At 43.3% G+C, this 22,617-nt stretch overlaps 1 protein-coding gene across 2 annotated transcripts; it reads right to left on the reverse strand.

Moving 5' to 3' along the window:
• Positions 1-443: 443 nt before the first annotated feature.
• GDNF (glial cell derived neurotrophic factor) lies at positions 444-22,617 on the reverse strand. 2 transcript variants are annotated; one of them, XM_012460020.2, is made up of 2 exons: positions 22,519-22,617; positions 444-3,900 (listed from the first exon to the last, which is right to left on the reverse strand). In XM_012460020.2, the coding sequence occupies exons 1-2, from the start codon at positions 22,589-22,591 to the stop codon at positions 3,416-3,418; spliced, it is 558 nt and encodes a 185-aa protein (XP_012315443.1). In that variant the 5' UTR covers positions 22,592-22,617; the 3' UTR covers positions 444-3,415. The 2 variants fall into 2 exon arrangements, with proteins under 2 accessions (XP_012315443.1, XP_012315440.1); XM_012460017.2 differs by having other exon boundaries at positions 22,441-22,617.

The raw sequence follows: 22,617 nt of genomic DNA on the forward strand, positions 1-22,617 counted from the left end.
TTCTTAACTTCAGTCTTAACGTCATTTCTAATTAAAGCAAGCACCCCTATTAGTGTCTGTATCATAGGATCCTGTTTGTATTCTTTCAGCATTTCTCAACACATGGATCACTACATATTTTACTTTTTTGACTGTTGTCTGTCTCCCTGCAAATAAAATAACTCCAGGAAGGCAGAGGTTTTTGCTTTGGTCACCATCAGAGCCCTGGTGCCTGGAAGAGTGCTGGCACAGTGCAGGCACACCATGAGAGTTCGTTGAATGAATAAATGAAGAACAATTTTGCAAGTTTTTTCCCTCCTGAGTGGTGATTGGTTGCTGGGAGTTGATGGGCAAGGCCACTGACCGTCCAGTGGGCTGTGTGGTAAGAAGGGGATGATTCCTAATAAATGCTTGTGGATGGCTGCCTGGCCCAGTGCATGCGAGGAAGTACAGAAGTACAGAAAGCGATAGAAATGGGTTTTTATTTGTAAAAAGTTACAAAATGATATTGTACAAAAATAAAGTCTGTAGAGAACTTTGGTTGTATAACACAAACGACCAAGACAGATCAGAGAAGTCAGAACTTCCAAACAAGTGCACTCCTTACTGTATCAGATGGTGATCACAATGATAAAGAAAAATCACAAACTTTACCCTTTTGTGGATTTGGCGAAGCAATTTGCTTCCATTAAAACCTGCTTGGTGTGTAGGTGATGCTGGGAACGAGCTGTCAACACCCATTGGATCCTACAGCTTTTTTGGGCAGGGACTTTCCATGGGGAGCTGGGGTGGGGGTCACTGAGGTTGAAGCCTGGGAACAGCAGCCACTGCACCTGCCAGGGATCTCCGAAAGGGACAGATGCCCCCGGGGCCACATCCAAATTGCACTCCATGAGTGCCTGGATGGCTGGGGTTTGTCACTGTTTCGAGCAGTCTGACTTTCAGCAAGATCCCAAGGGAGGGTGAGAGGGAAGTCCTTTCCTCCATGTCCCAGGAGGGCAAGGTGAGCAGAAAGGACAGAAAAGGGCAGAAAAGGGCAGAACCATGAAGAATTTGGGTATTTTGGGGGGAGGGGATGGGATGTCTGGTAACTGCTGCTTCTTGTTACTTTGTAAAATTAACCTGATTACTTGATGGAGGACAGTAGCTCATTTAATTGTTGAATCTGTCATAGTTTTGTGGCTAATGGCCACTAAGGTAGTGATAGATCATCTGCTTGATGAAAATCCCTTTTATGAAATGTATAACAAACTCTAATATGGGGCCTAGTGTGTCGGCTGCAAATTCACAATCTAGGGCACAGAGGAGGTGGCTGTTCCCACCCCATGTTTCCTCCCCTTCTAACCTCTTTTTCTTTCTTTCTTTTTTTTTGAGACAGGGTACCAGGCTGTCACTCAGGCTGAAGTGCAGTGGCATGATCACAGCTCACTGTAGCCTTGACCTCCTAGACTCAAGTGATCTTCCTTCCTCAGAATCCTGAGTAGCTGGGACCACAGGCGTGTACCAGCATGCCTGGCTTTTAAAATTTTTTGTAGAGACAGGGTCTCCCTATGTTGCCCAAGCTGGTCTCAAAGTCCTGGGTTCAAGAGATCCTCCCACCTTGGCTTTCCACAGTGTTGGGATTATGGGTGTGAGCTGCCGTACTGGCCCCGACCTCCTTCATTTAAAGGCAGCACACTCTTAAGTATGAGGCTCCATGTGTGTGGCTATGGCTGGCCCAGACATGGCTTCCTCAGCACCCTTCTCAGCCATCTGCTCCCCAGTGAGCTGTCAGGTGCTTGGGTATATAGGAGCAGCAACTGTTGACCCTCAATGACAGCCCAGGGGTTGTATAGGATCTGGCAGACCCTATCTGTGGAAGGCCCCTGTGTCTCCTGGGCTGCACTGGGCAGCTGGCATATTCTCAGGAGGATGGTGGGTGGGCAGGGTTGGAGGGAGTTGGTAAAATGCAGCTACCTGACAGCACTGTTGACATTACTTTTAGGTCAGCATTAAATCCAGGACTACCTACTAAAGGGAATTGAACCTTTTCGACATATGGTTATGCATAGTATAGATAGATATACGTGGAGGGGACCAAGAGCTTAAATACAACAGGAAGTGGAGCCCACGACATTTCTGTTCAGCGATGGAGCGAGGAAGAAATAAAGCCAAGTGCCATTGGTCTCTGCACGCTGCTCCAGGAAAGGGGGCCTGCCCAAGATGCTCCACAAATAAAAACTGGGAAAAATGCTGAAACGTCAGGGGAAATTAATAAGAAATTTTCCTGGAAAGGTAAAGTAAGTGATTTTTAACTAGCAAAAAACTTTTTAATACTTTGAAAAGCATGGACCCTTGTTCCCAATTCAAATTTCCTTTTGTCACCTTTCTTTGCATTTTGCGAGCACATATACTTTGGCACCTTTGAAAAGAAACTTTAATAAATAAGGGAAAAAAGAGAAACTCATTAGTGAACGATAATAAATAACAATAACTTAAATCTCAATAAATATCTTCTCTACGTTTCTGTATCTGAAACAGATGCATTGCATCGAGTAGCTTCTCCGGTCACTGGTGACCACACATCAACGGAGCTGGGTATGTACCGTCTGTCTCTCTGTAAACCAACAGGCCAGGGGGGCTCTCTCTGCCAGGGGGCAGCTGAGGGCCTTCCCCGCTTCTCTGCTACAAGAATGCTGCTGAAAACCACAACTCATTTCCTGTTTCCAAGGACATAAAGGAAATACCTTCAGGTTTGTGTTTAATCATAAGCACAGCCTTTTTGATTCCTAGCCAACTTCTTCCCACCCCACACGCTGTGATGGAAATCAATCACCAACCGTTGGCAAAAATGCTGGCTGTAGTAAACCTCAGGCCTCGACTTTCAAATGCAAAGGTGATTCTCTCTTGTATCTTTGCTTTTTTTTCCCTCTCCTTTCCAGGGTGTGTCTCCACTGAGTGACAGAAAAATAAACCTCTCTTAATTTCAGCAGTAAAACGTAATGACAAGGAGTGACACCAGGATTCCTCTTCCCATGGTGTCTTCGGACACATGAAAACAAACCACAGGAGATACACTGGTTTGATTCTTCAAGTGCATCCGCGACCACACCGGTGATCGGTTGATGGTGGACTGTATCAGCTGGAACGGTGGTAACAGTCAACCAGGAACATCAGCCCTGAGCTTCTAGGGACATCGGCTGCCATCCTGGAGAATCCAGAGGGCTGTTTTCTCTCTCTCCTGTCCAGTTGTCTGTAGCTGGATTTCCCTCTACCAGGCTCCCATGATGGCTGCCTTCCTCCTCCTCCTTCTCTTCCTCTTCTTCTTTCTCTTCCTCCTCCTCCTCTGCCTCCTTGGTCCTCATCTTCCATTCTGGGCAAACATTTCCTGGGAACCTTGGTCCCTTTCTTTGCACTGAAGCAGGAATGCAATACACAGCAGTCTCTGGAGCCGGAGTCAGATACATCCACACCTTTTAGCGGAATGCTTTCTTAGAATATGGTAAACCAGGTTATCATCTAAAAATGACAGGTCATCATCAAAGGCGATGGGTCTGCAACATGCCTTCCCTACTTTGTTACTCACCAGCTTTTTATTTCTGGATAAGTTTTTTAATATTTTGTCGTACGTTGTCTCAGCTGCATCGCAGGAGCCGCTGCAGTACCTAAAAATCAGTGCCTCCTTGGTTTCGTAGCCCAAACCCAAGTCAGTGACATTTAAATGTATTGCAGTTAAGACACAACCCCGGTTTTTGCCCCTGTGGCCTTTCTGACCTTTTCCTTTAGAATTTTCTGGGTTGGCAGCTGCAGCTTCCCGATTTCGCTCTCTTCTAGAAAGCTCTGCCATTTGTTTATCTGGTGACCTTTTCAGTCTTTTAATGGTGGCTTGAATAAAATCCATGACATCATCAAACTGATCAGGATAATCCTCTGGCATATTTGCTGTTCAACAAGAAAAGAAAAAATGGTACATGAGACAAAATGATCATTTCAAGTCATCTTCAAGATCAAAGTGCCCCCCTAAAGTCAGCAAAGATTGGACCCACAGCAAAACTATCAGCTGATTAACCTATGGGACCACTGTAATCCCCAAGAACAGAGGCAAAAATGATTTAGCTGAAAGAGGAGACTAATGTGGTGGTGACATACTTCCTCAAAGAAAACAAATCCTTAGAAGTGTAGTTTTCATTTGAATAACATCCACTGTTTTTTTTTTTTTTTTTTTTTTTTTTTTGAGACGGAGTTTCCCTCTTGTTACCCAGGCTGGAGTGCAATGGCGCGATCTTGGCTCACCGCAACCTCCGCCTCCTGGATTCAGGCAATTCTCCTGCCTCAGCCTCCTGAGTAGCTGGGATTACAGGCACGCGCCACCATGCCCAGCTAATTTTTTGTATTTTTAGTAGAGACGGGGTTTCACCATGTTGACCAGGATGGTCTTGATCTCTTGACCTCGTGATCCACCCGCCTCGGCCTCCCAAAGTGCTGGGATTACAGGCGTGAGCCACCGCGCCCGGCCGTACATCCACTGTTTTTAACAAGTCCGTACAGAGCTCGCCGTGAGCTGGCCAATCCTCTAGGGCCATTTTTCTTGCCTAGTCACACAACCTAGAGTCGTGGTTCTCAAACGTGAGTGTGCAGGAAAATACCCTGGATATTGACTGCAATGCAGATTCTTGGCCCTACCTTTGGAGATGATGAGTCATTTGATTTGGGGAGATGCCAGGGAATCTGCATTTCTAACAAGCCCCAAGGAATTCTAATGTCAAAGATCCTCACACCAAACTTTGAGAGACACCGTCTGAGAGGGTGAAAAAAGTGAGGTCTTCTAATATGGCTACTTTCATCTGGAATACCGCGTGCTCTCCCCTGAAACTTGCTTTGATCCTGCATGGCTGAGTGGGACAAGAACCAATCTGACAGAAGAAATGAAGAGCTCAGGAATGCAACTATAGTTTAAAACTTCCTTCAAAATCATTAAGGAACAGGAAAACAGTTTATATTTTACTAACAAAGAGACTAATTTACCGCTTCCTTTGAACGGCATGACTTAAAAAAAAAAGCCCCAAAGCCCAGTGATAGAGTACAGTGGCATTTGTGCATCAGTGCAATAAATGAAATGAGATGCTGTTCGTGGACAGAGCAGCCCTGCCCCCAGGGGTGAGGTCCAGCCTCTGCTGCAGGCTGTCCCTGGGCTCACTGTCTGGCTGCAAGCAGGACAAGAGGCTCATTAGGGAGATCACATGGAGAAAGGACGAGGGGACAGTGAGATGTCTGAGACCTGTGGTAAAAGTATGAATCAGCAGTCTTTTGCTGCTTTCTGCCCGATTTCAGCATTTGTTTTGGTAGATGAAGTAAGAAGAGAAAAGTAACTAATGGAACAATGTAGTAAATTTCTAAATGGGTGGGGGAAAACAATTCAACACCTATTTCTTAGGTATTAGGCCTTTTATGCCCCCCTCACCTCATTTTTCAGGTCATTTATGTTTAGGATTGTAAGTGGCTTAGAGAAATATGCCACAGAAGAGTTGTCAGCAAGAGTAAATGTTTTTTGCCAAGATTGTGTTAAAGCATAAAAAGGTTACATTATGTCTGACCCACGTCAAATTGTTTTGTCATAAACCTAACCTATTTAATTGTTAAAATATATCAGGTATCCCTTCCTATAGAACAAAATCTAGCAAAGGCAACTTAACCACGTGTGTGTGTGTGTCTGTGTGTGTGTGTGTGTGTGTGTAATATAGAAAACATATGATGTATAATAATGAAAAGACTGGTGATTGGAATCCCTAGAAAGCCTAGTTGCTATCTGAAATTTAGCATTGGCTGGATCAGCTGTACGGAAGTCACAAAGCTGTTTCCACACTGGCTGAAACCCTGTCACCTCTTGCCTAGATAACAGTAGTGGCCCCTGAACTGGGCTCCTTCATTCTACCCTTACCCACCTTTGATCTATTTTCCACCCAGCACACAGAGGGATACTCTAAATGCAGATCATAATCCCCTTGCTCAAAACCTTCCAGTGGCTCCCCATTACTCTTGAAGGAAAAGTCCACATCCACACTGGCCTTAAAGGCCCTGCCTGACCTGGCCACCGCTCTCCTCCAGCCTTTATTACCTCAAACCTCCTCTCCTGTTTCTCCTCTTATTCCCTCTCCTCTAGCTACCCTGGCTTCCTTACCGTTCCTCAAACACGGGGCTCAGTGTCAGCACCACTGACTTTTTGGGCTGGGTCATTCTTCATCGTGGAGGCTGTCCTGTGCACTGTAAGATGTTCGGCAGCATCTCTACCCAGGAGAGGCCTGATACGGTTTTGCTATATCCCCACCCAAATCTCATCTTGAATTGTAGCTCCCATTATCCCTACATGTCATGAGAGGGTAATTGAATCATGGGGTCAGGTTTTTCCTGTGCTGTTCTGTGAGAGTGAATAAGTCTCATGAGATCTGATGGTTTTATAAAGGACAGTTCCCCTTCCTGCCCATGCCCTCTTGTCTGCAACCATGTAAGATGTGACTTTCCTCCTCCTTTGCCTTCTGCATGATTGTGAGGCCTCCCCAGCCGTGTGGAACTGTAAGTCCACTAAGCCTCTTTCCTTTATAAATTACCCAGTATCAGATATTTCTTCATAGCAGTAAGAAAATGGCCTAATACAAGGCCTGTAGCATCCTCATCCTAGTCATGACAGATCAAGGTATCTCTGGATATTACAAATGTTCCCTAGGGGCAACACCATCCCTCGAGAACGATAGCTCTAACAGTCAGGAACTCAGGGCCTTTGTGCTGGCTGTCCCCTCTCCTCCTGAACCCTGTTCCTCTGGAGAACCCTGTGGCCACTCCCACATCTCCTTCAAGTCTTTGCTCAAATGTCACTGTCCACAAGTCCCACCCTGACCTCCCTATTTAAAACAAGATCCTTTCCCAACCCCTAATCCAGATACCTCTGCCCTGTGCCTCCCGCTCCACCATAATTCTTACTACATTCTAACATACCATCCAACTGATTTCTTAGGCTTGTTATTTACAGTCTGTCTTTCCAAAAGAATGTCACCTCCAAGAGGCAGGAACTCTGTCTGTCCCGCTTGTTCACTGATGGATCTCCAAGTGCTTGAGTAGGCCCTCGAGGTAACTGCTGGCTGAATGAGTCAGGTTATTTTACAAGGGGGAAAGAAAGTTCTTAATTTTTCAAGGGGACACTGGGACTTCAGCTGAGAACTGCATCGTTATGAAATAAAATGCTCCAAAATAAACAGCCCACATCACTCAGGAAAGCTACTCTGCTCTGAATGGCACAGTCACTGCCCACCAGAGAGCTGAAGAACTGTCTCCAAACTGCCTTTCCTCCTCAGCTTTCTGCAGCTTCGCAGTAGCAGTAACTCTCAGTGCCTGCTTCCCCTGGGTCTCCCAAAGAGCTCTGTTCCCTGAGTAATACTTTCTTAAGGGAGCCTGAGAGAGTGCTTTTTTTTTTTTTTACGACAGAGTCTCGCTCTGTCACCCAGGCTGGAGTGCAGTGGTGTGAATTCAACTCACTGCAACCTCTACCTCCTGGGTTCAAGCAATTCTCCTGCCTCAGCCTCCTGAGTAAGTGGGATTACAGGCACCTGCCACCATATCCAGCTAATTTTTGTATTTTTAGTATAGATGGGGTTTCACCTTGTTGGCCAGGCTGGTCTCAAACTCCTGACCTCAGGTGATCCACTCACCTAGGTCTCCCAAAGTGCTGGGATTACAGGCGTGAGCCACCACGCTCAGCCAAGAGTACTTTTAATTTGTCCTTTCCTTTGGACTGCTTTCTCACTGGACTTCCTTTAGGAAGTTTCCTTTCAAAACAAAACAAAACAAAACAAAACAAAAACTTTAAATCACTTTGACAGAAACTAATGACTTGTTTTTAAAACAATGAGCTGCTTTTGCTATTGGTGAGTTCTTTCAATAATAAGCTATTAAAGAGGAAATAAATACAGATGTGCCCAGTTTCAAAAAAAATGCTTGTATAGAAATCGGAACTTATAAGATAGATATATTAGAAGTGATCAATCCTAAGCATGTGGCTAATGATTAATATAGGAGTGATTAATCCTAATATATCTATCTATACAGAAGGGTCTTCAAATTAAAAAAAAAGAGACTCTTGTTTTACAAAAGGACTCACATCATGGGCTCTATTCAATAATTTTAAGTAGGCCATTAATTTAGGAACCTGGGCATACAGAAAGTTAAGATCGATTAACAATCAACTGAAGATCAATCAGAAATGAGGTTAAAAAAATTACTGAAATTTTAATATAAGCTAATGGGAAAACGTTAGAGTTACAGAAGTTCAAATTATACAGGCTTGGAGACTCATTAATCTATATGTTACACAATTTCATATTACTAGAGTAATAATAAGGATTTGAATCAGCACTTATAGTTCGTTTTTAGCCCTCAATACTTGAAAGATCTTGAAAAACATTTTTCCTCCCTTTTTAAGACATTTTGACTGCATGGCTTTGTCACAGGCCTTGTTTGCCAGGTAAAATACAGACAGCCTGGTTATATTTGAATTTCGGGTAGATAGTGAATACACATCATAGCAAATTTGTCCAAACCCATGGCATGTATAGCATCAAGAGTGAACCCTAATGTCAACTATGGACTTTCAGTGATAATGATATGTCAATGTAGGATCATCAATCGTAATAAATGTACCATTCTGGTGGGAGGTGTTGACAGTGGAGGAGGTTATACATGTATAGAGTTAAGGAGTATATGGGAACTCTGCCTTCCTCTCAATTTTACTGTCAACCTAAAACTGCTCTAAAAAATAAAGTCTATATTTTGTTCTTAAAAAAAGGCTTTCTGGCATGCAGCTAATGAAAACTCCTTCCTTTGATGGAAAATCTCCCTCACACCTTGTTGCTAATGTGTAAATATTATTTAAGCCTCAAGTTCAGGCCATAGGCAACTCTTACTAAGCTCAAGGTTTTTGTTCCCCTTCATATTCATGAAAAATAGAAAAAATGACAAATATTTATGCTGAAAAATTTACATGGATATGAATTCTGAAAGCCAGGAAAGGGCATTGTATTTTTCACACCACAGGGCAAATAGGCCTGCCTCTTTTAATTAAATGAGTTCATTCTTAGAGCCAGCCTCAATTTATGGATGTGAGGCACTTGGGGGCATTAGGAGCCATACTCCTCTGCAGAGGGTGCTAGGCAACCTCACTGAGCCTGTCCTTAATTATTCTGCAGAGGCCTCTCACCCAGCCCAGGCAGGAAACTCCTGGTGATTAGCTGAGATGCCCACAGCTGCCTCCATCTTCTAGGAATTCACTGAACTGAGGGAAAAGAAGAGGGGTTTGGGTTTGGATTTGTTCCCTGAATTAAGACTTACTGGCGCATCTCTGTCTTTATCCTATAAAAGGCTTAGCAGAATGTCAGATACACAAATGACCCTCATTTATTAACTTTAATAGTGAAATACTTGCAAACCACAAAAGAGAAGCATCATTAAAAAAAAAAAATAGGTCAAATCCTTGCTCATTTCCCAGACCTGCTTGGAGGATCTATCTTGGAAAACATGTCCATCTAAAAGGTAAAGTTTTTGGATTTAAGCTATCCTTCAGGGTGCAACTAAATATTTTGGCATTAGTCTATTTAAAATATTTTAACTTTGATGTGTTCTTTGTATAAACAGTGTTACTTAAACAAACGAAACCTTGTACTGGGGCACCACTCTGGGAACAAACTGTTCACTGCAAAGACTTTGGTGCCCTCGATTATGGGGAAAAAATCCAGTAATGTCACCTCAGGAACAAAGAACTGAGATGGTGACTATTTTGTAAAGTCAACTGAATTTTTATAGGAACAATGGTGAGAGGTCCAAGTCCTTCCTGTAATAGCTGAACTCAAAATTACATAATTCAAAATGTTATATTGGTTAAGCTGGCATTATTGGATAAAGTCTTTTCTTAAAATGCCAGATTTGTCTAAAAATAGTACAGGTTAATTATCTTTTAATCAGAGGGTCATTTTTATACTTGTAGCTGTTGCACCCTCCTCAGCCTGGCCAGGCAGGGAGTCTAAGCTGACTTTCATCCGAAGTTTTCAACCTGTGGGCCTGAGAGGGAGGTGGCACAAGGTTGTCTATGAGGAACAAAGTGGTAAGGACACAACTCCTTATCTAGGGGGTGGAGGGAAGGTCTCTGAGGCTCAGAGGGACCCAGGAGACAGGGGGCCTGACTCCAGTACCCACAGTGCTCCTGTCCAGGAGGGGAGGTCCTTCCGGCCAGGCTTAAGATCTGCATGAGCTGGACTTGCCTGACGAAGAGGTCCCAGAGAGAAGGCTCAGGGGTTTCTTGCTCTAGGGAGAACAGCCTTGCTATTTCACTGGAAAGTGTCCAGCTTCTGTGACTGGAAGGGTGAGGGCTAATGGGGCTTATAGGGGTGATCTGTTGCCTGAGCCAAGACCACACAGGTGAGAGGTACATCAGGAACCAGTGCCCAGATGGTGGGGCCCAGTTCTGGGATGGGGCAGGATGTGGAGGATGAGGCCACAGGATGCTGCATCTGGGGCTGCCAAGGTGCGGTGCCATCCATCCTGACATGTAGAGCTTCCCACGAAAGGCTGTCTTCAGACAGGAGGAAAATGAAAAACCCCCTAATGGTGGGAGACATTTAATCTGGTATTCTTTGCTTACTATACTGTGGGTAAAGTGCAAATTGCTCTATAGGCCAAGTATCTTAAAAAATATAGATCACTGTCTCTCTGTCTATAAACACATACACACATGCATGCATACATACATGTCTACACACAGAGACACACCCATACATACTTACATGAAAAGATCAACTTAAAATTGATATAACTTCTCAAGAAGAGTCCCAACGAATGTCATTGTTTTAGAATAAGTTATTTTTATCTTTCTATAAGATACAAACATGATTTTCTTTCATTAATGTTGGGATACCATTACAAGAATATCATTACTACATGGCTGAGTCTAACCTGTAAAACTTCTCATATGACAAAATTTCATCAGGCTATACCTTATATAAGAGCTTCCTTGAAGCACTTAAAAACATTACCAACATAAAAGTGGAATACTGCCTACTTTCACACATTGACTTTAAACTGACAACATCCCTTCAAGGCTAAATTGAATACTATCTCCACTTTACAGCTCAGGAAGCTGAGGCTCAGAGAAGAACAATATTTGGTGAAGGCCATGAGACTAGTAAATGTGGACTTGGTGGTTCCGTTTCAAAGCTCAAACTTGTTGTCTTTTTGTTTTTAAATAAAAACTCTACTACCATGGAGCATTTCAAGTCTTGTGGCATATGGGAATTTACTCTGAAACAAGTGCAAGACATGCTGGTTTCATCTATACACATTTACCAGTTCAGCACAGGAAGTGAGAAGTATACTTTCTGTTGAAAAATTCAGTATGAACTCAGGTACACTAAGTAGATCCTAAAGTTAGACTGCTATGGGCCACAGAATACAGTAAATTGTCTCCGAAAAAGGAAAAGCCATGCCATTCAGGGGCATCTCTCCCGTGTCCTGGTTCTTGCATGTCACACTAAGGCAGCTCTGGCAATTTCCCAGTTAAAACAGGAAAAGCTGCAGCCAGCACGGCAGCAGATCCAGACAGAGAGGCCCCATCTCCGGAAGCTTCTCCAACTCACGCTGGCACCAAATGACCAGGATCTTGCTGCAGAGCTGGAGAGAATAGATGCCTGGATTCCAGTCCTGGGTCAGTCCCTGATCAGCCCTGTGACCTTGGAAGTAGTCACTTAACCCTTCTGAGGTCAACTCAATGCTCTCTGGGGCCCCTTCCAGCTCCAAAATGCTAAGATGAGGATAGTCTAAGCTTTGGCTGGAAAGTGTGGCCAGATGCGAGTTTTTCGGTCACCTCTGTCGGGGAGAAGACCACCTCTGGTTGATGCCCCAGCAGCATTCAGCTCAGCCACTGCCGTCAGGAGCCCCATGAAACCCCACAGGAGGTATTTTAAAACTTCGCAGCACTCAACCTCTTCAGTTTATCTCTTGGCTTAATGTCTCGGCTACATTTGAAATGATTGTCATCAACCCTCTCTAAATCATCAAGTCATTTTCCTGTGCCCTATTTAACAGACGTAAAAGATGTGTAGAAAGGACCCTGTATCTGCATCTGAAGACATCCAGATTCTACTGTGAGGCATTCTTAAACATCAGTTTCCATCTGTAAAAATAGAGAAGGGCCCCATGACCCCTGAGAGGACGCACTACAGCCACATGCTATGATTCCTTCAGTCTCCATCACCCACAAGTCAAACACTCAATTTACCATTCTCTTCACATCTCAATTGTATTCATTCCTGTTTTTGCTACTTCAAGTATGCTTATGTCATACCCGGCTTATGACTCAAAGGTTAGAATAGCCCACTGCAAGTGGTACAAAATGGATCAGGAGAGCCAAGCAGTTTATCCTGGAAGCTGATCTGTGGGCTATCAACACTTGTTCTTATTTGACCTCCAGGGACCTCAAAAATGTGCAGTCCATGAGAATGGACTCTAAATGTGAGTTCATGAGAATGTTCCAGTTCTCTGAAAAACTTCTGTAAAGTTTTGTCATCTGCTTCTATTTCAAAGTGATGACTTTGCCACTTATTTGAACTACTTTTTTTCAAAAGCCCATAGATCACTAAGCACTGAATGCTGATGCGTCTTATGTTATGTAATGACCTTCCTTGCTTTCCAATTTTGGATGCAGAATTCATCTAGTGTTTGGTAGACTGTCCTGATCATAGGCTGCTCTTGGGTTAACTTTCAGAAGTGTCCACAGCATTTATTTTCCTAAAAACAATCACCAGCTGAGGCAATTTACTAAGTCATTGCGACCATTTCCAGAGCTACCAGTGCATTCTCTTCAGGACCAGTGGTTTGTTGACAGTAAGGCATGACATCAGTTTATTTGAAAAGTATTTGCTTTGTAAAAACACCAGTGTTTTGTTGTTTTTAAAAAGCATTTCTGGATTCTCTAAAGGCAGAAGAAAAAGACCAACCAGAATGCAAAACACTTTACAGAAAAAGGAGCTATGGGTGTACTTTGAAAAGCCACTTTGCCCATCAAAATGCCATCTTATTTACCCTCTCCACCCACTCTGAATGACACTGCACATACTAGTTGTATTGTATCCTAAGCTGTTTTCCTACAACTCAACTAAGAAAATTTGTAATAAATGGACTGAAAATTACTCCATGAATACAAATAGCCAGAAAACCCCACTCAGGGAGAGACAGATGGTAAATTCCTTTTGTTACTCAGGTTCTGATCGTCTTGCTCTGATTTCTATGTATGGGGTCCATGCTTTTATCATAGTTATGCTAATGATTTTACAGTAATACAGCACGGTCCCCCTGGGTGGAAAGTGTCCACTGTTCGCTTTTAAGTCAGATAAACACCCAACAGGGTGTTCATTTGTTAGCTAATCCACGAACACCTGGTGTGAGCTAAAAGCACTCCACAGTCAGTAATAAACACCCCAAGCTAACGAGCACACACCAGGAGCTCTGCTACTGCCCTTACAAAAAACTTAACAGGGAAGGTTAAGAAAGTTACCCAGTAAAATTAAGTGCACAAAAAGCCACTAGGGCAAATCATCCCTGTGGTGTTATCAGAGGCAGGTGGTTGTGGGGGTGTCTCTCCTTTCTTCTTTCAGCGAAGCCCTGCCCTCAGCCTGAGAGGCTGCAGGACCCCGCTGGATTCTGCATTCAGCGTCCGTCCGTCAGCCCTTCCCAAAGGACCCACTGAGCAGTGGGTAAAAGGCATGTAAGGATCTCAGTGATTTGTACAAGTAGGAAGGACTAAGAGAAGATGAAAGAAATCTTTAAAATTTGAATTTGTTTGATAGATTCCTGTGGTCAGATACTAGGAGGGAATTTCTACCCCTGGTGAGTGAATTTACGGGAATCTCAAAGACTCTATAGGTAATGAGATATGGTTATCATAATAAAACAACTTTATCTGCTAAACGCATTCCCTCATTTTTTTTCCTTAATAACTTTTTGATGGAGTCAGAAGAGTGACATCTGAGTATCCTGGGCTGGCAGGAAGTGATCTTGTGCAGTGGCGACAAGTGTAAGTGCTGGACTCGGGCTGCCTTGTGTCCAGACCCTGGCTAAGTTGCTAACCCTATAAGCCTCAATTTCCCCTTTCAAATGGGGCTAGTCACACCTTTTCCTTCAGGTCAAATTAATATGATAACATAAGAAAAGATTCAAGGTCAGTTCCTGGGCTACAGAATGCATTTCATAAATGGTGCCTAGTGTAAGCCAGTGTGGTTGTCACATCTGGGACCCTCCTTCAGCAATGTTTACACAGAAGGCAGCAGCACAGTCAACTCTACAGTCTCTAGACAAAGCAAGATTGCGTGAAAGGGGATCCAGACACTGGTCCCTACTTAGTCTAGCATGTTCTACAGAGAAGAGATCTCTGTGCAGGGCCTGGAGCCCTTGGCATGGTGGGTTGTGGGCAGAAGCCACAGGCCCATCTTGAGAGGCTGTGTGAGCTCTTCTGTGTTCATCAAAATGCCTGACAACTAAACATGCAAATGTCAGCAGACCCTGAGCCCATGAGTGATATCTTTGTGTGCACTATGGCTTAGAGCAGTGTCTTCAAACTGAGGTGCCTGGCCCTCTGGGGGCACTTGAAGACTTTCCGCAGTGTCTATGGGTGGTTGAGAGAGAATCCATGTCCATTTCCTAATTTCCACATGTGCCGTGTCCTAAAATGTCTGGTCTGCCTGCTGATGCTCCTGCTGTGGTTCTCCTTGCCCACATCCGCTTTACCAGTCCCCCTTCGACCTTACTGAGAGGCGGTGAGCTTCTCATCCATCTCGCCATCCTACTGTGGGGCCTGGCCCAGGGATAAACACCTTCAGGTGCCATACAAAGGCATTCATGCATGAACGGCTCCTTGAGACAAACTGATACTGGGCGCCTCCTGATGTGATGACACAGCATCAGGAACATGACATTCCAAGTATGTTTACCTACATCTAATCATGTGGAAATAATCAGATCCAAACCGAAGGGCAGTGTGGGAAACAGCTGTGAAAGAACCCAGACTTTTCACAAATGTCCATGTCATGGGAAAAAAAAAGGCTTGGGAATCATTTTAGATTAAAGACGTATAACGATACCAGACAGTCAAATGCAATTTATGGTCCTGGGTTTAAAAAAAACAAAACAAAATGTAAAGGACATAATGGCTACAGTTGGGGACATATGAACATGAACTATCTATTGGATAATAGTATTATATCCATGTTAAATTTCCTGAGACTGAAAACCAAACTGTGCCTATATAAGACATTGTCCTCGTTCTTAGAAGATACATACTGAAGTATTTAATGTTCTGATGTCAAATGGTTCAGAAAAAAACGAGGCAAAATGCTGAAAAAGAAGTCAGTCTTAGTGAAGTGTGTGTGGGTGTTCACGGTACTACAAACACTTGCAACAGGAGAAAACTTTATGAATAAACAAAGAAATCCTGAAGCAAGTTGCTCCGTATTTCCTCCTGGCCAGGCCCCTTGGGAAGCCTCACTGCTTTCTCTGCTTGTCTGACTGTTCACCTGTCCATCTCTTTACCTTACAGATGGGATTCAGAAGTGTGAGAGTTGTCATGGGGTATGTATTAACATGAATATTTGAACTGAAAATAAAGTCAGACCTTTTCTGACCAAAAAGCCAATTGATGTGGGCTGATTAGTTTGATCATTTTCCACGAATTGAATAAGCTACATGTGCAGGTGCAAAAGTTTTGCCAAAAGAATATTTAAAGCATATATACAGTTCCCAAAAGGGTTTGCAATGACATCTGGTATAACCATTTAAACCTATGATAAAAAATTTTAGAAAGCTTCAAAGTAGGTAACATTTTTTTAACATTCTTATTTGCAGGTTTGCAGGCAAAAAATTGGAAGGCCATATTGTTTTAAAACCATACTTTTCTACTTCAATTATGTTATTAACGTCATGCAAAAGTGGGTTTTGCCTTTACTGAGCTAGACTGCTGTTTCCCAGGGGTGACCCAAGTCTGCTTATGCATACTCCTATTCCCACTGAGGCCATCACTCTGGCACTAGTGCAGTCATGCCAGGTTTCCATGTGGATGCCATCTCCTCCCCTTGCTGGGCAGAATGGGAGTGATCTAAGAACTAGTCTCCCACAAGGCTTCCCGAATGCTGTCTGCCTACCAAACACTTGAGAAGACCTTGCTTTGTTGCATAGTTAGGGAGGCTTCTCTCATTGCAAAAAGCATCAATATTATAGGAATACTTAGAGAAATTCATGTTTCTCTTCTTCAAATGTCCTGATCTGGACTTTGAAGTAGTCATTAATAATACTTGCTTAAACCTACCACAGCCCAAATGGAAATTTAAAAAGGGGCTAAAGGAAATTTAATAGTCTCTGCTTCTCCTTTCTCTTTGCTTGCTTGTGTAATTTTCCTGGAAATCTTTGTTTCAGGGTTAGTGAGTGCATTTTTAAGCAAGCCAAATATCTGTATTTTCTTAATCCATTAATATGCATGCTTGTATGAATGAAGTCAAGAAATATTGGCTTTCAGACCAAAAGGCTGAGGTTTAAATTCTGGCTTCACCACTTACTAGGTTTGTGACCTGGAACAACTCTCTAGGTCTCCTTTCTTCACCTGTAAAATGGGGATAATAGTATCGACTCTTGTATTGTAGAGCTCAAACTTACTTGATTTCAGGACAAGAACTGTGTTAATCATGTGGACAGTTAAAAGGTGCTACGTCATTAGCTTTAAAATAGTGTTTATTTGCAACTATTCACTTACCTGGGGCTAATAGTTTGATTCCATTGTGCCTATGTGTAGAAGATTGTTAAAAATAAGAGCACAATACCTCAAAATAAAAGACATGCTTATGCCCGCGGCCCCACTCAAAAGCAGTCTGGGTATTTAGGTAACTTCTGCTTCAAGACAGCTTTGAAGCAAGATCCCCTTGCTGTCACCTGCCTGCTCTATGGGTGCCCCACTGCTATTAAAAGCAGAACTAACACCTTTTCCTGAATTTTGTAGCATCACACAATCTGGTATCACCTACCAAGGCATCGTCAATTTCCCACCACTTCTTAGCACCTCTTTCTAGAATTTGGAGACTGGTCTGTCCTTTCCCCACATCATGGTCACAAATTTTCCCATGCTGCTCCCTAGTATGGAATGCTCCCCTTTCCTTTTACCTTCTTTTCCCAACAACCATATTTCAAGTACCAGGTCAAATCCTCCCTCTTCCTTGAAGTCTTCCCTGCTATGATCCTCAAATCCCAGTGACCTCACTGCTAGGAATTTTCACCATGCATGCATACAGCTCACCTAAACCCTACACAATAAACATATCTATCTGACTGACATTCTATCCACCCATCCAGCCATCTGCCCATTCACCTAGCAATAGTTTACAACTATATCACAAGCAACTTTACTTAGAAATTTAGCTTTTTTGAGGCCACACAGCGCCCAGTACATGAAAGATATTTAATATTTGTTTCCTATTTGAGCTCAAGTAATTAAATAAAGAACAAGTATTTTAATCAAATGAAGGTTCTATGGGCCATGAGTGATAAATAAACAAAGATCAAAGAGATGTTAGGAGGGGAAAATATCAGGGAGCTTTAAGTTTTACATCAGTTGAGGTAGAACCCGTTGAGTATATTGCTTACGCCCTGGGTCAGCCTAAGGTCCTAAGACTGGCCAAATCAATTTAAGCCTTAAATAGATTTCTATACACAGTAATAGTTTGAAATAGGTTTCCAGAGTGGGGCCAGAGTGAGAATGTTGGTTTCAGATCTCAAGTAAAAGATCAGTGCCTCCTATAAGAGTCTGATGTGCAATTTCTTGATTCCAAGAGACCCTTCCCAAGTGGCAGAGCTCCCTTCCAGCTTAGGTAGTTATTTGGTTATAGTATTGTTAATTCATACAGTCCCTAAGCAATAAGACACAATAGATAGACGGTGTTCATTTATTCTAAATTCTATGTTTCATGACATTAGATTTGAAAGCTTAACATTTATCCAGCTTGTTGTACTAGAAGTTTCCTTAGTTCTATAGAGGTGGTCTCAGAGTTTACTGAAAGTTTTTTATGCTGGGGTTATGAAACATCTTAAATTAAATGCCCAGCTGGGATCATTTACAACAGAAACGCTCTATCTCCATATAGGTAGCCTCCAACTCACAATCCTCTTATCACTTACACAGAAAGAGCCTACCCTACCTTAGCGCCCTCCTTCCCATAAGGGAAGAGCTTTCCCTAACATAACCATGGGAGTCTGGTGAGAAAAATTCCATAGGAAACACTTGAGTTTGGAAAGTCGGGAAGAAATGGAGCTGTGAAACCTTGGAAGAGCCAGGGGTATCTGACCCAGGGGCACGATCCCAGGCAAGCCTGGCCTGCCTACGTGCTGACCAACCAACAGTGAGGCCCAAAATAGCCTGCCCACAAGAGCTGCATTTCTCTCACTCCCTGTACGCTGTTGTGCTGCTGAAATCCCACCATTTAGAGCAGCATCCTGGCAGATGTCACAGCGGAAGGGAATTCACTGGGTGCCCAGGGAGGGGCCATTGCAAGTAGGAGGGTGGCAAATAACAACTATGATCCCTATTTATGGAGCAGAGGGTTTACAAAGCAATACCTAACTTAACCCTCACATCAACCCATGAGACAGGTTTACTGTTACGACTATTTTACAGGGGAGAAAACTGAACCTTAAGGGATGTTAAGTAACAGCTCAACATCTCAGTTCAGTGGCAAGGCTGGGGTCCAAATCCTAGTCTGGTCTGAATGTGTTACCTTGAGCTCTTGCTTGCTGAACCTCCCTGATTTCTTGTTCTGTTCCCTCCTTTTGCAGATTATGGGATGTGGCCCCCAGGGCAGAGACTCACTTAATAATATTGTGAATGACAGTTCAGTTTTATCACGGTTTACATAGGTTTTTGTGGCTACCCTGAAAACCTGACAGCTTAATTTAAAAACTTGTTTCTATAGGAAATTTTGCGACCTGCTAACAAACTGGTAGACTATAATCCCATATATTACACTAAATTGGGAATTACTTGTAATTACAACTTAATGATGTTCAATGTCATTTCAGTTGGTTTCCAGTTGCACAAAAAGTTAAGCCCACCTTACTGGACTGAGGTTTCTTCGTGTTGGATTTTTCATACCACCATACATGTACATTTACTAGAAGGTATGTTCTGTGAGGTCAGGGACTTTTGTTTACTAGGTGTATCAAGGTATCCCTAGCACCTAGGACAGTGTCTGGCACAGACAGGCATACATGTAACTATTTGGTGAATGGATGTATGCATTTAGATGCAAATTTTTTAAACTACATGCATTTTATGCTTTTGCTTATGAAATACATTTAGAGTTGAGATAGGGAATATGACTATGATGAACTAACTTTCAATAAATTTAGACAACCTTGTGAACCATGGTCTAAGCCATTAGTTCAAGACCTTCCTCCCATATAAAGTATCCTTCCCTTCCCATATAAAGTGCATTTCAGTTGTTTGGGGGAAACTCTGGATGAACTGCTTTGCCTCTTTAGGTTTCAGGACTAGAGGGGTTTCCTTTCAGCTTGAAAATGCTATGACATTTGCAAGTTTCACCTTGCAGATTCCTCATGCCTACTCTAATCGCCCTTTGGACACAATAGTGGCAAAAAGCAAAATAAATGAACAAAGATAGCCAAAGAGAAAAGTCTTAGGTGCCCCAAAAGTCAAATCACAAGTCCTTGAGTTTATACAGGCTAGAAGTTGCTACAGGAGGCAGCCATGGGCCATTTACTTTACAGCCAGCCTCTAGGCAAGCCCATTGGCCAATTATGAATTCTATTTGGTTATCTCACACTGAGATCATATTAGGAATAGAATTCTGAATGTTTCATTTAAACTGGAACCAGGAGGACACATGCAATCTCAAAGGTGAGTGTGCAAACTGTGTATATTCCGATCCTCCTGTGAAAAGCACAGAATGACTGTTAATGTGGCATGAAAGCTCTTTTGCTCAATCATTAAATTACAAGCATTTGGAGGGAACTAGAGGAATCAGAATTTATGACACTTTCTATTTTTTAGTGAAATGTGGTGACTTAATGTTTTTCTACATAAGCCTTAACCAGTTGCACTGTGTACAGTGCAGGATATAAATGTCAGCACTGTGACAGGGCGTGTTGACACTGGTTGAGTGTTCAAAGTCTGCATACTGTCATTATTTTGCCTTCCCTGCGCTGACAGCTTGCTACTGAATCAAACATACCTGGAAAAGAGTCAGATGGCTTAGAATGCAGCTCAGTTTCTTTTTGGTAACATTTCTTTTTCTGGTTTCCTCTAGGATTTATTGGGTTTTTCCATAGACAAAACACAATGGGGTGTGTTCTGTCGTTCAAAGAATCTTTTTCATTGATGACATAGCATCAGCTCTGGAAAAGGGAAGCAATCCCTCTTCCCCACAACATGCCCTCACCCCTGCAATCTGTGCTAACTCACTTGCTTTGTGACTGTATCTTATATGAGCCACAGATTTTCTTGGGTATTATCAGTCCATAGTGATTCAAGTCTGGCTGTACATTAGACTCATCTGGGGAACACCTAAAAACTCAGGTGCCTGGGCCACACCCCAAATCAAGTAAATCAAAATCTCCTGGGGTGAGACCTAGCATCTGTATTCTTTAAAGTTCCCTAGGTGACTCCAGTCTCTTCCTAGGAGACTCTTACCAAAGGACTTTGTGACAGGAGCATAAAGGCCAAGGGGCAAATCTCATAGCCGCTGGCATTGTGGAGCAGAAAGGCCTCTCTTCATGGTACGGTTACAGAGTATTCATTGAGCTCGAAAGTAACTTGCTCGAAAGTCACACAGAGTTAGTTGAAAACTGAGCCAGGAGCCGGAGCCAGTATTAAATGAGCCTAGTTAAACAGAACACTAATATGGCAATTAAACCTCCATGAATTAATCAGCTTTGTAATCAGGCACAGTCATTTTTCTCTTGGCAATGTCCGGGTTAGAGAACTATTATCTGCCACTGTGTTCCTGTCCCTCTTGTCTAGGCCGTTTGAGTGAATCAATAGCCAGTTTTGGAAGACCTGGCACTAAGGGGCATTTTTAAGTTTCTGCTGGAGAAATATTTATATACATGAAATTTGTGATGGAAATAAAAGCCTTTAAAATAGGTTTACACAGTTAATTGACAGACATTCTTGGAACAGGCACTTTAGTTTCAAAGGATCAACCATGTTCCCTAACTTACTTTTGAAGTCTTAATTTGCCTTATAAAAAAATCCACTTTCTGTCTTTCTTGGGATTTGTGGAAGAAGATGCTTTTGTTGCTATAATTAAGCATAAAATAAGCACATTGCATTTACTGGGTTGTTTTGTAGTCCAAGGCCAATGGGTTTGGGGGACTCAGCACACAGCTGATTGTTCCGGGATTACTACTGTGGTTGTGACCACAGTAAGTTTCAAGGGCAAAAGGGATAATTCTGGGGGTGGGGGTGGGGTTGGGAGGGAACAGTAGCCAGGGTGGTATCCTAGTCACATACAACTCATTCCTTCTTTATTTTGGGGTTGTGAAATTTTCTGTTGCTACCTTTGTTGACATTATGCCTCCACAACAGCCTCTATGGCCTGTAATATAGCATCTCTCACTTCATGTAATAAACTTCTGAGGAATGGAGGGAAAATGGTATCACATCACAGCTGATATTCCCTAACTGACTTGCTTCTAAAGCATGTTAATTTTTGAGAGGTAAATCACAGACTTAATTTCTGATAAGAATAACCTGGCTTTTTTTTTCTTAAGAGTTAGCATTGTCACATGTGGAATGAGGTACAGTCTTTGTCCTTAGTCCCAGCCAGCACTATTTATGGTTAAGTCTTTCTAGAACCGGAACTTTTCTGAACAGAGGAACTTTTCTGAACAGATCTGACACTACCCAGACGCTTGTTCTGGAAATGTAGGCCCTTCTGTGTTTTCTCTGCCTCTGGCTTGCTTTTGTGAAAAGCTGGCCTCTCGGCTGGCAGGCGCAGTTTAGGATGAAAGTGCAATAGTTTTCAGAATTAAGCATAGCCAGGCACAGTCACACAGATAAAGGACTTTGGAAGGAAGAAAAACTGGGAGTGTGCATAGATGAGGAAACAGAAAAGGGGACAGCTGTGTGTGTGTTTCTTAGGTGGTGGTGCTGGTGGGGAGGATATTTGTTCATCGGAATGCTAAAGGGGCAGCATAAAACCTCCATCCCCTCTGCGCTGGGCAAACCAGTCTGTGTTGCTTTCAGGCAAGGCCCTGGGGGCTTCAGCACCCGCACCCCTTGCCCATGGGTCGGGAGGCCACACAGCCATCGGGTTGGCTTGGGATGCGTGCGGGAGACGGGTAGGGGTGCGAGGGGGTCCGCCGGCGGCCCCCCCGCGGGGAGGGAATGGTTCTTACAGTCACTGCTCAGCGCGAAGGGCGCGCGGCGGCGGCCGAGGGAGCGGTCTTCGGCGGGCGCCTCGAGAGGCCTCTTACCGGCGGGCAGCGGGAAGGCGGACGCGGTGTGGAGCAGCACCAGGCAGACAGCCACGACATCCCATAACTTCATCTTAGAGTCCCGTCCGGCGGCGGCAC

The sequence above is a fragment of the Aotus nancymaae genome, unplaced genomic scaffold (assembly GCF_030222135.1).
Source record: "Aotus nancymaae isolate 86718 unplaced genomic scaffold, 86718_ANA_hifiasm-v0.15.2.pri h1tg000014l, whole genome shotgun sequence".
Classification (NCBI taxonomy): domain Eukaryota; kingdom Metazoa; phylum Chordata; class Mammalia; order Primates; family Aotidae; genus Aotus; species Aotus nancymaae.

What these genes read in the sequence shown, in the direction of transcription:
- GDNF (XM_012460017.2), bottom strand. Translation starts at nt 22,591, where the DNA reads ATGAAGTTATGGGATGTCGTGGCTGTCTGCCTGGTGCTGCTCCACACC. An exon ending in CTTCGCGCTGAGCAGTGACT is followed by an intron (nt 3,901 to 22,440) that starts GTAAGAACCATT and finishes CTTGTTGAACAG; the next exon opens with CAAATATGCCAGAGGATTAT.